The following is a 15,560-nucleotide window of genomic DNA, read 5'->3' on the forward strand; positions in this document are numbered from 1 at the left end:
ATGGAGAAATGAAAGAGGATGTAACAAATACCACATCAGGAGGTTTCAAAGTATAGCTGAACCATCATGCAGTTCAAATCACGTAGAAGATGACCTGCTGGTGACTGGCTCATGATTCCTGACCAAGTGATAGCTTCTACTATCAATTTATTCACAAGTTTCCAAACAAAGTTTCTAAACGACTACCTTGTGTAAATACTTACATAGCATGACCTTCATAACTCACCTGGTCACTGCTGATTCTCCCGCAGATTGAGAGAAAATGTTTTTCCTATTTAAATAAAATGCTTTCTCAAACTTGAGTTAAAAAAAGACTGGATTTGTTGAGTTACAATGCTATATCCCAGTTATTATCCCATTACTTTGTGGACACTAAAGGAAGAAAAGCAGCATAAGATAATGTCAACATGCCTTTTGTGATGGTGGATGACTTCATGTCATAGACCTACCAGTTAATTCTCCTGCCAAACTGCTTTTGGGGTTCTCATCCTGCACAGGATGAAGCTACCCCTTGACTTTGTCACACACTTGCCTTTCCTCGCCACTTGCTATGCTAGCATTCCACCACTGGTTTCATGACCCTTATGCTTCTGTGATGAGGGCCCTCCCTCTGCCTGCTCCCAATTGCCTCCTGTAGTGAAGGGACTGGCTGGTTGTAAGGACAGAGGGATGTAAAATACTTTGATTTTCATGACACCTTTGACACCTGCGGCTCCCATCTGCTTTGGCCATGTTGGCTATCTCTTATGGTTAGAAGCAGACCAAGTCAAACGTGCCATTGGCTGGGGTATGAGATGGACAACAACCAAGAGCAGGGTGCTTGGGAGATCTTGGTCTCCATACATGAGCCTCTCAGGCTTTTTCCTCCCTGCTTTGTCATTCTGTTGGTTTTACAGCCTCTACTGAACCCAGTAGGAGGTTGGCCATTATAAAGGAATGTGCTGAATCTACCAGGGAGGGAGGGGATGGCCACCAGCATCAGAGTAACTGTGTGAGTCTCAGAGGAAGCCACTGTTTTTCTGTGCTGCTGGAAAGAAGGTGCAGTTCTGCAGTTGCTACATGCACTGTGCCCATACATGCCTCACCTTCCTGATATGACCAGCATCGGTATTGATACCCCTGCACATGCTCACCCCTTGTGTAGTGTGACACATGTGTTTCATAATTGCTCAGTTACAATGCAGTCAAGTGATGGACACACAGTTGGCCATAGGGCAGGAGGCAGCTTGTGAAGGCTTGGGAAGAGACAGAGATGGAGCAGGGCACACTCTGGCTGGTTCTGTCCCAGGGGCACAAGCAGCCCCTTTTTGGCTTGGCATCCCCAGTGGAAGTCGCCACCTCTGTGCTGCTCCTTGTGCCTTTCTCCTGGCATGCCCTCCACCATGCCGCTGCTTCCTATGAAAAGTGCCCTGGGCAGGGGGTGAACAGGGAAGAGGCTGGAACTTGTCCCCTCTGTGGGCACAGCAAGTCAGATCAGCACTTTTTGGAAAACCATTGCCCAAATGAGGCCAGAAGCAGCTGCACACACACTCTCTGATCTTTCCCCATTGCAGCGTCTGGACCACAGTGGACAGGAAGCACTGGGGGGCTGATGCTAAAGGCACTCCATTTCACAGCCCATGGCTCCCCATCTTCCCTGCACTTGCACAGTGTGACATTTCCAGAGCCCAGGGTTTGCTGGCTACATGTTTGGCTTTTTTTCTTGTGGCACTTTTAATCTACATAAATCAACTCTCAAAACAGTTCCCTCCTCCCTGTCATTTAGTTTAAATCTGCAGCGCTGTTACCTAATGCAGGAAGCTGACGGTCATCCAGTTTGCCAGAAAGAAATTGCTCACGATCGCATTCAGAAATACAGCCAAAGAAAAGTTCCAGTTTCCTGAACGCTCCCGAGAACGAGTGCGGTGAGAAGGAGGGAAGGAGAACTACAGCTCCCAGCAGCCTCCCGGCAGCCGGGGAAGGGCAGAGTTCACTGTCGCGTTGACAGTGGAGGACTAAGGGTGTGTGTCGGGTGCCGGGGCTGTCCGGCCCTCAGCGGAGCCGAAGGGCCTTTGGGAAGGGCAAGTGGAACGGCCAGCGCTGGCCTTCTCCTGGCGCCCCTCTGCTTCACTTCGGCGCCCCGAGCAGCTCCGAACCTGCCCGGGTAAGCATCTGACTCTGCAAACCACTTTGTTCCTCTGACTTCCTTCTTCTGCCAGAGGCAGCAGCACAGGGAGGGGAGGGACGAGAGCCGAGCGCAAGGAGCAGCAGTTTTACACCTTCCCACCCTGCCGCCCAAATCTGGTGTTTAGCAAGAAAGCGCAATTGTAGAGACAGTGCGGCTGGGAGAAGGTGCCCTGCTATGCTAGACGGGCTGCTGAGAAGGCTGTGCTTGAAGATTTCTCTATGGAAATCCCCACAAACCACTCCCAGTGGGGAAAGCTTCTCAGGAGTTTTCCATGCTGCACAGCTTTCCGCAGGCAGGCGTTGCTCTTGTAAAGCCATCCACTTTCTGAGGTTGCACTAGCAGGCCAGCATGGCCATCCAGTCCCAAAGCATCTTAGCAGAGGGGGAAGTATTTCGGGGGGTGTAGGAGAGTCAGTGTGTTGCTCCATGTTCACAGCACCCAGCTAGGGCACTGCTGAGGGTCAGCTGGGGGGTAACCCTGCTGCACACAGGCCAGTCGGTGTTTCTGTCAGTGGCTTCACCTCCCAGCACCACTGTTTCCCGTTCTGACGTGCCAGAAGCAGGGAGGTAAGGTGGAACAGGCTCATTGCTCTGCGTCAGCCTGGCTGGCTGTGGGATACCAGGTGCCTGGAAGCACATGGGGCAGCCTGCCAAGCCCCAGTCTCCAGGCCTGCCAAGCCCCAGGCTCCAGGCCTGCCATCTCAAGAGCACACGAGTCCATCCAAGTCCACCTGGGTGACAGACCGGTGCCTCCCTCCACTGGCTTGCCCCAAGACAGCAGCCTGCTGGGAAGCAAAATATCTAATAGCTCTTGGGCTAAAGGTTTCTGTTTATCAGCAGTATCTGTCCATTTTCAAACCACCTTGGTAACTGAGGAGGGAGTAGCCTCCTTCTTCACCATGAATCACTGCTCCTATGTTTCTGGTTATCAGGTTTATGGGCATTTAATAGCAACTCCAAAGACCTAGACAGGATGGTGTCTGTGAGGAGGGTAGGATTTGATCAGCCACTCAGACAGGAGGGAGATACGTGTTCTTATGACCAAAGAAGAAAGTGAAACAAAGCGGTGCAGAAGCCGGAGCTCCAGGGAAGAAATAAAATGGAAGAGAATCTAAGTGTGGATCTCTCTGGAGGTAAGTGAATCATATGCTTAACTCCATCTACTAGGAAAACCCCCTTGCAAGAACACTTCAACAGTGATATGGGAAATCTAAACAAAATAAAAATAATAAAAAGAATAAAAAGAATCCCCTGTTTTCCAGACCCAGAAAAGCAAGTTGCTATCTTTTTTTGAAGGGTGAAAGATTAATAAGGTAGTTCAGTTTTGGATTCCAGTCTGCAACAGGTTTAGACTCTGTGTCCAGGATGGCAGCACAAGAAAGGCTAAAGAAGCAGCTACAGCTGGGAGAGCTTTCTTCCGTGCATCGCAGTGCCTCCCATCTACAGATGCTTACATAATAGGCCAGTTTTTCCATCACCTATGGATGCAAAACCTTTGGAGGAGGCACAACAAGGAGTACTGCTTGAACAGCAGGATATCCTGAGGTTCCTCCTGGTTCAGTTTCTACCATGTACTTATATCTTCCATGTGCCTCATTATGACTACTACATATTTCAGTGATACTGGGATGCTATAACTAGTTCAGATCCATCCTAAGTGATCAGAAGTTTTCCCATCATAATCGGCAACAAGGAATGTAAAAGTCATGCTCCAAAGGACAGCATGTTCTGACACGTGACAAGTGCCGGTTTTTCTCCCATTTTCAAATTAGCAGGGAGTTCCTTGCCATTTTTATCAGTCTTTATTCTAGTTTTAGCATAATCATTTCTGTCATTATAGTGCTTGATCATTCATAAGCAGTTTTTCGCAAATAGTGCCTGAAATTTGAGCTGCACTGTTTGGTTTTGTAAGATTCAGAATAGGTTACAAACACTTACTTTCAGCCTGAGAATTTCTCTATGGAATTATGCTCCACTGTTTGCTTTTAATTATATGTTACCATAGCTGTTTGGGAGAGCAGCTCCAGAACAGGAGCAGAGAAGGAGCATGAGCAGAGCTGACATCTACAATTCAGACAGATGCTTGAAGTGCTTTGGCGTAACTATTCTGGCCAGTTCTTAACAACAACCTTAGAAATTCTTCAAATCCATCACCTTAATTTGCCAACCTAGGAAACCCCACTATCTGTGGAAGGTGTGGTAACATATCCTACCACGTAATAAAATAATTGCTTGCCCCAGCATGGCACATAGACTGAGATTGAGTTAACTTTGCTCACAGCAGCCTGTACAGTGCTGTATTTTGGATTTGTGGTTAAAAAAAAAATAGTGTTGATAACACGGCAGTGTTTTGGTGATTGCTGAACAGTGCTGGCATGGCATCAAGGCTTTCTCTTCCCCCCTCCTCTCCCTGCTCCAAGCAAATAATTTAGGGTGGGCAGAAGATTGGGTGGAGATCCAAGATGGGAAATGAGTTATTGCATGAAGTATAACATCACGCTCAGCAACAAAAAACAGGGTACAGGAAGAAGGGGAGAGGGGGTTTGGTTCAGGCTGGACAGTGCTCGAAGAGTGGCCTGGCATCAGTCCACTTGTAGGAGATGGTGAGCAGTTGCTTTTACATTACTTGTGGTTTCCTCTCCTTTCCTTCACTTATTCAGCTGTCCTGATCTCAAGCCATGAGTTTTCTCACTTCCGGTCACCTATTCTCTCCCCCATCTCACCCGGGGTAGACGTTTCTGAAATGCAAGAACTGGGAATTTTACAGGGTGGTGGTAAAGCACAGGGTATTCTTTATTCCTGTATGCCTAGCTGAGCTTACTGAACTCTGATCTCAACAGCAGGGCCAGCCCAGGATGAGGTGCACAGCACAGCAGAGCATCCTGTCCACCAAGAACCCACCCAAGAAACACTTGACCACCAAGTGGCAAGCAGGTGGCCTGAGACCTCCCGCAAACTGGAGGAGGACTCTTCAGTATGTAAATCACCAACTCCTGATGGAGACACAAGACTGTCTGATTTAGCTGTACCCACAGCAGAGGAGAAGGTTAACCAGGAAGCTGAAATAGAATTCGGGAAGACAAGTGATGGTGTCTCCAAAAGATGCCAGGAAGAAGATGGCTTGGATGAAGGTGAGTCTCTCCCCATCCAGCATTTCCAAAAGTGCATAAATGCATATATGATTCTATATAGAGATATCTGACCCAGGTAAAGTGCTGTGTTCACTGCCTTGTGTTCATCTCTGTACAGAATCATAAAACGCGTTTCCAAAAATGCAGGAGGGGGTTGTTGGTTCTTGAATAAGAACAAAGAGAGTTAAGTGTAGGTCTGTAAATTTTATTCCCCATAGCCAAGCTCGCCCATGATAAAATGGACAGCAAAGGAGACAGCCCTGTACAGCAGGAAACATGGGAGGACCAGGAGATAAGCAGGCAATGTGAAAGCTCCTACACAGCGGAGGAAGATGCTTCATCAAGAAGCAAGTCACTAAGCTCTGACAGTAAAGTGACACATTTTTCTGGGACTGCCACAGAAGATGTCACAGAGGACCCCTTGCCAGAGAAGAGTACCAGTGCTCCTCTCCTAGATCAGGAGCCAGAAGAGAACATGGAGCAAGAAACACAGGAAAACGGATCCCAAGGCATGTTAAGGAACAGACATGGAATGAAAGGTGAGCTGGTGGCTGCATGTTGCTGCTCTTTCACTATTCACATGCCTACACTTTGCATAGGTGTTAGAAAAATGGTAAGGTGAAATCTCTAGTGCCTGTTGTCAATTTTCCAGACTCAAGCATGAAAGAAGGTATATGAAATTATCTGGCTTCTCGCTCTCCTTTGGGTGCTGTTCTGCGTGAAATCACACTGCACTCTGCATTATCTTTCTCCTTCCCCTGCTCAAATAGCAGACTGTTAAGACTCAAAGCAGTATTAATGCAAAGCAGTATTGACTTCTAACTCTTTCTCTCAGCTGGGAGCTCCTGGCAGCTCTGTTGCTTTTCTTATTACAGCTCAATTTACCTGTTCCCTCAACCGTGAGTGGCACATTTCTTTTTCTTACTGTAGGGCACATATCCCCAAAGCCAGAGGCTCAGTCCTGCTTGCAGAATGTCACCACCCAAAACACAGACCAGGAGAAGGCAAAAAAGTCCCTCTTCCTGAAAGGTGAGGAAAAGAAGCTTCCCTTGCATGTTACTCATCGACTGGAAGGCCCTGATCCTCCAGGAACAAGTAATGAAGCACATTTAATAATTCTTCTCTCTTGGGACCTTTCACAGCCTTTTCTGAGGGCTTGAGGGAAAAAACATTCCCTTAAAAATAGGCTCTGTTTGAGCCTATAGTAACAGCTTTCATCCAGTTCTGCATACTCAAAAGCAGGCATACATGCTCATGAAAAGCATGTTCAGCCTGCTGGGATTGGCATGCCCTGGGAGGTCTGATGATACTAAATTGATGGTTTCCCTTCCCAGTCTCCCTCTGTGTCATGCGGCCCCAAGCAGGAACTGTGATGCTGATCTGGAGAGGGACAGAAGCAGTTGTGTCTGGACCTCACTGTCCTTTTCGGGGCAGAAGCATGGTAGCCTTTGTTCCCCCAGCATAGCTAGGAGGGAGGCGGAGAACACAACACTTTAGCTGGGTCAGACACCTCTATACAGAATCATAGAATCAGCTAGGTTGGAGAAGTCCTTTAAGATCATCATGTCCAACCTTTACTGAAGGACTGGCAAGTCCCCCACTAAACCATGTCACTATGTGGAGATAGGTGCTCTGAACAGCCACAAACCCTGAGGCAAACAGAGGGTGAAAGAGAGAAAAGATTGTAGACAGCTGCAATTTCCTCAGGAAATTCTGCACCAAGGCTGTGGCCTTGCCTCCATCTCTGGAGCTGTAGCCCCCCCATCTGGTGGGTAGGAGCATGGGTCTCAATATGGACGGAGCAGTTGCGTCATTCCTGGGTCCCCAGAGAACATGTCAATTTGAACCACTTTCCGAGTGTAGGGGAAAAGGTCTGAAATGAGCAAAAAGAACCTTCATAGCTACTTTGTAGCATATCATTGCAGGTCACTTGGGACTGACTTCTGTTCCCCATCTTGGGTCTCTCCCCTGTTGAACAGGGCTTATCACCTTGAGCCTTCTATTACTTGGTCTCTGCCTACTCTGCTTCAGCAACCCAACCTCCAGTTCCCAGCAAGCTCCCAGGAACCCTACGGTGGAGGCATTCCTGTCCCAGTTCAACCAACTGCAGGAGAGGTTTCCGGGGCAGAGTCCTCAATTCTGGCTTCGTGGGCGCAAGTTCCTGCAGAAGCACCTCAATGCATCTCACCACACGCAGCCAGCCATTGTTATCTTTACAGCTGCCCGCAAGGGTGAGCAGACCTTGCGATGCCTTAGCGCCCATGTGGCTGAAACCTACTCGGCTGCCCTGCATGGCAACATGGTCCAGATTGATGGCATGGGGAAATCCAGGCTCCAGAGTGACAAGGCCAAGCTGGAGGTGGACATGGAGCTGAGCTCAGCTTTCCAGGCTAGGAGCCGTGCTGCAGTGATCCACCGCTTTGAGTTGCTGCCAGCAGAGGCCACCCTCATTTTCTACAAGTATTGTGACCACGAAAGTGCTGCTTTCAAGGATGTGGCCCTGCTGCTGACTGTGCTGCTGGAGGAGGAGACGCTGGAGACCCACATCAGCCTCCAGCAGGTGGAGGAGAGTGTCCGTGACTTCCTCTGGGCCAAGTTCATTGACACCAGGACCCCCAGCTCCCACGACCACATGGACTCTGACAAGCTCAGTGGGCTGTGGAGCCGCATCTCCCACCTGGTCCTACCGATCTACCCAGTGCAGGCCATCGAGAAGGGAGGCTGCCATGTCCATACCAAACCCTAGGGGCAGAGGCTGCCAGGGCCCCAGAGGAGGGTTGGAGGATGGTCCTGTCAACTCTGGTGGAGGCATACACAAACAGTGCTATTTCTCTTCAATTTGTTTCTCGCATCTTCCTGGAAAGAGTTTGACAGGTATAAGTTGACTCAGGCTTTTTGCCAGCCTGGAGATGGTAGATTGCACACTTCCTTCTGGCAGATGGGAAGAGTGGGTACTCTAGACTGCTAATTGCACAGGAGAACATTGCTGTGTGGGGAGGCAGGAGGGAAAACAGGACTTTAAGGTAGCATTTCTATCAGAAGATACACAAATAACGTACACAACTAGTATGCCACAAAGATACTTCAGTATCTCTTTCATTTCTCCTTGCCTCTTAGTTCACTAGTGTCATGTACATTGGTCTCCGAATGTACTTTATCTAGAAGGTTTCTCTTCATTTGCAGAGTGCTGTTGAAACACAGGAAGGTCAAATTCCTCAAAGCCCAACATTTTGAAGGATACGTCAAAAAACTCATTTGCTAGTTAGGGGGTTGACCAGTCAGTCCTGATAGGGTCACACTTGCACAGACAGATTGACACCTTGCAAAGACCAGATCCTAAATATAGAATGTCCAAACAAGCCTGCAATTCAGAAATCCCCTAAACATCAACTAGAAGAAACTTCAGAGAGCAGTGAAACAGAAACCACCTCACTGTTGCTCTGATTGCACAGGTAAAAGAATGAGTAACACAGTTTAACTTATGCTACCTCTTTTAAAAAATGTCCACTCTTGATCCCTTTGCTGCCACAAAACTATGACTGTATCTTTGGGCTGATGCATCAGCTTTGGTCCTACATGATGGATTGCTCTTCACCTAGGTCTCTGATCTGTGTCAGGACAGGAAACCTGTCTCTCCCCAGCCAACTTTTATTGATGAATGTAGATGTTAGCATTGATATTTATTTCAAATCACATAGGGTAGCACTCCAGGTCTTTGCCCTCCGAAGGTGTATTTGCCTCCCTGACAGGCATCTGGTGCTCTGTCATATGCTAAAGCAACTAGGAACAGAGCTGGGATTAGCTGGTAAAGACAAAATCTCTCACGTTAACACTAAAATTCCCCAACAAAGCAAGTCGGTTTCTTACTGTGCCTTCTCTTCTGCATACCAGGAAGAGAAATCTGAGTCCTGGAAACACTGTGTTGCCCCTGCACACTGCACTTCTGCAGGTGCTCTGGGACTCTGAGACAGAGCAGACAACTCAGGGAATACCTCAGGGGTAGGTGCAGGTTGCAGCATTTATAGCAACACAACGACCTGCCCCGGGTGTCAGACCCTCGTGCCTACAGGGTTGTCTGCCAGGGAAGGAGCAGCTGTAGCAGAGCATGGCTTATTTCCATATAAGCAGCACAGGCTGGGGCCTTACAGAGCCAGGCTCTGTATCCGAACAGGACACAAACTGAGAACACTATGGTGTTTTTAGAAGTAGCACACGTGAGTGCTCCTTAGAGCAACTGGACCCTGGTGCCGTCCAGGTCTTCTGCCAATGGTGCCTTGCTGATGTGCCCCACTGATGGGTCAGCTGACGTACAACCCTGCACCCTAAAACCACAGCCTGTCTCTTCTTTCCTCCTGCTGCGTGCCTTGGACCTCTCTTAGGAGATATGTGGCCACTAACTTGGAGGAGGGGACAAAACAAAGGAAGAGGAAGAGGTTATTTGTTCATGTTCCAGTCAAAGGACAACTTTGTTGGTTGGGGACATGAAGACACAACCAAAGGGTTTTAACCGTGACAAACACTAGGCTAGATGTGAGAGTTACCTGCTGCAGCTCACCATCAGCAGGGCAGCCGAGGGTGTGGTTTTGTACAAGATACAGGTTGCTTCCTCCCCTTCCTCCTCTTTATTGCTAAACATTACTTTGGTAACAGAAAATACTGTTTCTGCTCTGCATGGTTCAGTATGGGCGCTGATGTAAGAACCAGCAGAGCATTAATCATGTCAATATCTTGAAGGAAGTCTGTATTTTAATGTTATCTCACTCTCAGTTTTATGCACTGTTTTTGTAATGCATAGCCAGGGTATGGAAGGTCAAATTCACACTGCTTGGGCACATCACTGTAAGCTTCACCCACCCGAGCTGGTCTAATAGAGAGATAGATATTTTTATGACCTTTTAAAGACAAACTGTCTGCTTGCTTCTGAACCAAAACTTCTATTTAAAAATAAATAATGAGATTGCGAAAGAAACCAGAAGTCCTCAGAGTGAGACTGGAATCTTACCATACGTATTCTGGTTTTGTTATTGGTTGATTTATTTGCTTGCTTTTTTGGTGGTGGTTTTTGTTGGGATTTTTTGGGTGTTTTGGTTTTGTTCTTTTTTTTTTTTTTTTCCCTACCACTAGCTATTTTCAGTTTAGTAAGGAAAAAGGATCATTAGATATTAGACAAAGGGTTTTTTAGGTCAGGGCTATATTTGTGCAAACAAATTGAATATTAGCTTTTTCCAGAAAAAACCCAAACAACCTTTTTCTCAGTTGTCTGTGGCAAACATTTACAGCTTTTTCAACTAAAGCAAAACTAAAACTCCCAAACAGCCGCTGAATTCAATGCAGGCTGGAACATACTGAGGTTTGCGTAATGCTTAATGATAATAATTAAACTAAAATCCATGGACAACTGAAATATTTGAGAAATACAGAAAGCAAATATTTCTCATTTCAACACCCTTCATCAGATCGGTTCCACCCAATGCCACACCATGTCAGCACGCACAAATTCTTCTATTTGTGATGAATTACTTTGCCCAGCTCTGGCCTAAACAGAGAAAAGGTTGAACAAAAGAGGATTTACCCTTTTTCTGGATTTTCTTCAGTCCCTGTCCAGGCCCTGACAACCTAAATGCTCATAACATTGGCATCTATTTTCACATAGATGTTCACGTGATCGATTGCCAGAAGTAAACATCACTCGTCTTCTGTTGTCTGATGCAAGAGAACAAGACTTGGTCCTAGCCCAAAGATTAAGATGCAAGTCTGATGTCACCAGGTTAAATGATTGGTGGATGACAAACCCAGGCTGCTTTTTTAGTCACGCACATGAATTTGAAAGTGAGTGCAAAGGGACTGGCTGAACAAGCTCCGAGAGCGTCTCCAGGCAGAAGGATGCACTGGTATTTTTCCCCTAAATGGTGTGCTCACCATAGAATCATAGAATAGTTAGGGTTGGAAAGGACCTTAAGATCCTTAAGAAACAGAATCGTCATCCTTGTAGCTGCTCCAAAAAACAGGTTGAACCAGGAATGGGAGTGGTGCCCGCCAGGTGACACAGAGGCCGTGGGGCACAGGGAGCAGATACATCTATGGCAGCTCAGGAGGAACTAAAGCTTCCCCTTCCCAGGCCAGGATGAAGCAGGACATGGTCCAGCTCTGCAGCATCACAGGTAAATTATTCTTCCTAGGCCTAGTTAATAATCTCTCTGGGAACATCTCTTCCTGCACATACACATCACCCAAGCCCAGCAAGGCCATGGGTTTGGCTGGGGCTTTTCAGTTGCCTACTGTTACATCAATGCAAAAAAAATTATTTTTCAATTCCTGATTGTCGTGGTTTAACCCATCCAGACAGCTTGTCCACTCACTTCCCCCCCCCCCCCCTCTTCTTGCCCTCCCCCTACTCCTGGAGGGATGGAGAGGAGAATCAGAAAGAATGCAGCTCCCACGGGTTGAGATAAGAACAGTTTAGTAACTAAGGTATAACACAAATCACTGCTGCTACCACCAATAATAGTAATGAGAAAGTAAATAACAACGGAAGAGAATACAACACCTCAGCGCCAGCCGACCGATAACTCGCCCCCCCAGCCTGACCAAGCACTGACCGATACCTCCTCCAACCCTGCAGGCCCTCCTAGCCCCTTCCGGCTCCCCCTCAGTTACCTCCAGGGCATGACGTGCTGTGGTATGGAATACCTCTTTGGTCACTTTGGGTCAGATGTCCTGTCTCTGCTTCCTCCCGGCTCCCCTCCTCCCTGGCAGAGCATGAGGCTCACAAAGTCCTTGGCCAAACCAAAACATTATTGTTTTCAGCTCTGTTCCCAGCTGAAAGTCAAAACACAGCACTGCACCAGGTACCAAGAAAGAGAAAAATGACTGCTACTGCTGAACTCAGGACACTCATCTTCAAAAAAAAAAAAAATTTAAAATTTTATTCTACTTGGCCTATTAAAGCATTCCACTCCCCAGCTAGCCTTCTCTTTTTTTTAGTCCTGCTCTCTGCAGCAGTAGTTCTGCAGGGAGGGATGTGCTGCCACAGGGTGCTCAACAACCCTAAAAATCACCTTGAAAATTACATAGCAGCTCAACTGAGGGGCAAAACCAGTTCTGGAAGGCCACTCTGGACTGCACCACCACAAAATGAGCACTGATAATATGTGTGAATGTGTCACTGCCTTGTGATAGGACATAAACTTACCATCTCCAGCTCTCTGTGCAGCATCCCTGTCCCTGCAACAGGCACGTCATGCCACATCTCTGTTTGCCCCTCTGCACCAGCACAGGCTAAAACTGGAAGAAGGCAGGACATAGAGAGACAAGTAGTGAACCCAGCTGAGCTACATCTCTCCTTTTGAGCTTTAACCTCCATGAGCTCTCTGACAGCTTAACTCTCCTGCAGCTCCATGCATGGGCAGGCTCTGCTGCCAGAGGGCTGGTTTCTTTGGTGTCACTTTTAGGCCTACAAAACCTCCATTGTAAGAGAGATTTGCATATACCAGGAGATTAACAGGTTTTTTATTTCCCTCCTTCACCTCTTCAGGGGAAGCAGCCATACAATCAGCTGCACAAAGGAGCTTGGCATCAGCCTGTGGGCTGTGGATCTAGGAGCCGGCAATGAAGAAAGGCTTGAAGAATACAGTTTGCACGTGTATTGCCCGCACAGGGAGGAGGCAAAGCCATGAACAGACCTCCTGCTGGCCTCTCCCCGATTTGGCTGGAGTGTGCAGTTTTGCTCAGGCCGAGAGAGGGCACCCGAGAGCTGAGGCAGCCCCGCCGTTCAACACAAGGGATGGAAACAGCCTCCCCACACCACACATCCTTTGAGGTCTGCTTCATCCTCTGCCCCAGCCAACCTAGGGACCACTCAGACACCTCCAGGAAGCAGTTTCAGGTCGTGGTGATCTCTACAGGAGAGCAGACATGGCCTCTTCCCCCAGTTACAGCTTGAGCTGAATGAAGCCACTGTTTTTTCTATGTTAACAGAGCTGACCCCTTAGAGCCGGTCAGAATGATAGAAAGAAGGACCAGGCATTTCCCTGGTCAGAGCTTGTGTCTGCAGTGGGAAGCCTCGGACCACACAGGTTCTTCCACAACAGGGAGAGCAAAGTCCAGTTGTTTCTGCTCCAAGGGCCAGGAAGGGGCATCTGTGCTGGCGCAAACACCAGGTAAAGCCAGCTGAGTTACTGTGACTGTTCAGCCAGAGGTATGAACTAAAAACCCATTCCAGTGTTCTGCAAGACTGCTGTCAAAGACAGGCTTCCTCCAGCAGCTTGGCCAATGGGAGGAAAATATACACTCAGAGAAATAGAGGTCCAAATACCTTCACACTTCAGGCCCTTCTCTCACATATGTTTTTTTTAATTCACAACCTCTACAATTACGATGCTGAAACTTTCCCTGTGGGAAGATAGCTGCCATCCTGACATCTGCAAGTGAATTGTGAGCAGAATAAATCCCTTCAGGTAATGTTAAAGGACGGCGTACTGCAGTCCTGCAGGACCTGCTGCAACAGCAGCCACAAACATTGGTTCTCCTTTCCAGAGGCAATATGTCTTGATTGCTCTTCCTGACTGTGTTTGGAAGCTTTTTGAAGAAACGGTTGATGAAACACAATTTAATGCAACAAGAAGTTGAAATAACCCTAGGCAACTTCCAGAGGGCAGATGAGCACAGATCAAATCCCCATAAGCAGCCCATATGTCCAAATGTGCCTGGCACCTACAGTGAAACTCACTGGCTGGCCCCAGCTCAAATTTGGTTATGGAGAGGCTGTTAGGATGAAACTATATGGCTCTGCTCTTGGGTGCTAATAAAGGGGAGATCCTCAACCTCATAAATCCTTTAAACATTCACTGGTGGTATACAGACCTACTTTCTGTTAACAGGGCACATGAAACTGGGAAGCAGCAGAGGAAAAGCCCTTTTCAATGGTAAGGCTGAATGCAAGACCACAAAGAGCTGCTGCACATGCAGAGCTCAGCCTGTACATGTACATAATACAGCAGAACCAGCTGGCCCAGTTAGAAAGTGGCAAATTTACTTTAAATAAAGACAGTAGGGAAAAAAAAAAACAACCAAATTGAGAGAGGTGGATTAGAAATGATTACAAGACTGGAAGCTGGTTGTGGCGGCTGGTGATGGTTTTATTAGCAAAGTTTTAAGTGTATTAAAATCAGTTCAATACACTACCAAACCCTTCCATATATTGATTAGTGGGGGTTGGGTTCTCAAGACTAAGAGGGAACCTTCATCTCCTATACCGCTGCTCTCACATTGACTGAGATTATTCAAAATGTGCTCTGAACATCAAGAAAACAACCATGCTGCTTAAACTCAGGGTGTAAAATGGCATGCAGCATTTTAACAGTGTCCTGCTGCCTTTCACACTGCACTTGCATCACCCCTGTGAACAGAAGAGGCCCAGGAGTTGTGCTTAAGAGATGCAAACTGGCCTAGCAAGAAAGGTCAGGAGAGGGGGCACAGAGGGGCCCTGGAGGGGAGAGCACTGAGAGCCACCTGGATTTGCCCCATCACACTCCCTTAGCGCCTCACATGCAGATCTCCCGCCTCAAATTGTCTTTGCACTGAACAGCATACAACAGCCTGTTTCTGCCTCCCTGGGCTCCTGCTCATATACTGGGTTTGAGCTGTAGAACATCAGACACATCATAACTCACGTGAGACCCGAACTGCTACTGGCTCTATCACTCAGCTGGAGCCAGATGCTTTTCTTCTTCAGCACAGCCTCTCCCTCATCTCACGGCCTCTCCACAGCTTTGCTTATCTGCAGTGCAGGAGCTGGGTCCAGATGAACATTATACAGGGCTGCAGCGGGGCAGGAAGGCCAAGAATTGATTCTGAAGCTTCCTCCCCATTTGTAGAAGGCAGCTCATGATGCAACCATGCTACTGTCAGTGCTCCTCACTTTCATTTTCTCTGGATGGGTCAGAACATTGCTCCCCTCCCCTCCTTGCCCCCTGCCTGCTAGCAAACAGCTTTGATGGGAGCTCACAGTTGTTCCCTCCTCCTGCTGACACCCCTCCATCATTCCTCTCCCCTTCCTCCCCTCCACCTTGAGGCTGAAACCCTTGGTAGGGGAGAGGTGTGGAGTGCTCGGATCACCTTCCTACACTAATTACAGCACATCTGGCAGGCAGGAACTGCTGCTGCCCAGGAGCCTGCCCCAGGTCAGGGACACCTAATGCCGTTTTTGTACAGCCTCTGTCCATGGCTTGCAGCGGCTGGAGACTCACAGGATATCACCAAGAG

The 15,560-nt window shown here is 47.9% G+C and overlaps 1 protein-coding gene and 1 long non-coding RNA gene across 4 annotated transcripts; both read left to right on the forward strand.

The window, feature by feature from the left end:
* Positions 1-1,913: 1,913 nt before the first annotated feature.
* TOR1AIP2 (torsin 1A interacting protein 2) lies at positions 1,914-10,285 on the forward strand. Of its 3 annotated transcripts, none has more exons than XM_061345593.1 (6): positions 1,914-2,143; positions 3,099-3,299; positions 5,007-5,297; positions 5,516-5,836; positions 6,228-6,392; positions 7,277-10,285. In XM_061345593.1, exons 2-6 carry the CDS (start codon positions 3,266-3,268, stop codon positions 8,041-8,043), a joined length of 1,578 nt encoding a protein of 525 aa, XP_061201577.1. In that variant the 5' UTR covers positions 1,914-2,143; positions 3,099-3,265; the 3' UTR covers positions 8,044-10,285. The 3 variants fall into 3 exon arrangements, with proteins under 3 accessions (XP_061201577.1, XP_061201579.1, XP_061201578.1); XM_061345595.1 differs by having other exon boundaries at positions 6,228-6,326; XM_061345594.1 differs by having other exon boundaries at positions 5,010-5,297.
* A 1,128-nt stretch (positions 10,286-11,413) lies between these two features.
* On the forward strand, positions 11,414-14,143 carry LOC133208018 (uncharacterized). The gene is made up of 2 exons (XR_009724208.1): positions 11,414-11,458; positions 12,832-14,143. It is a non-coding gene; the product is annotated as an uncharacterized LOC133208018 (long non-coding RNA).
* Positions 14,144-15,560: the final 1,417 nt, after the last annotated feature.

This window comes from Neopsephotus bourkii, unplaced genomic scaffold (assembly GCF_033783945.1).
Source record: "Neopsephotus bourkii isolate Nb327-2 ecotype Australia unplaced genomic scaffold, CSIRO-AGI_Nbou_v1 NB_234, whole genome shotgun sequence".
Taxonomy (NCBI): Eukaryota; Metazoa; Chordata; class Aves; order Psittaciformes; family Psittacidae; genus Neopsephotus; species Neopsephotus bourkii.

Bases quoted from the DNA above. Each gene is read 5' to 3' on its own strand.
- TOR1AIP2 (XM_061345593.1), top strand. From the start codon at position 3,266: ATGGAAGAGAATCTAAGTGTGGATCTCTCTGGAG. The intron at 5,298-5,515 runs GTGAGTCTCTCC...TATTCCCCATAG, and splicing joins AGAAGATGGCTTGGATGAAG to CCAAGCTCGCCCATGATAAA. The intron at 5,837-6,227 runs GTGAGCTGGTGG...TTCTTACTGTAG, and splicing joins GAACAGACATGGAATGAAAG to GGCACATATCCCCAAAGCCA.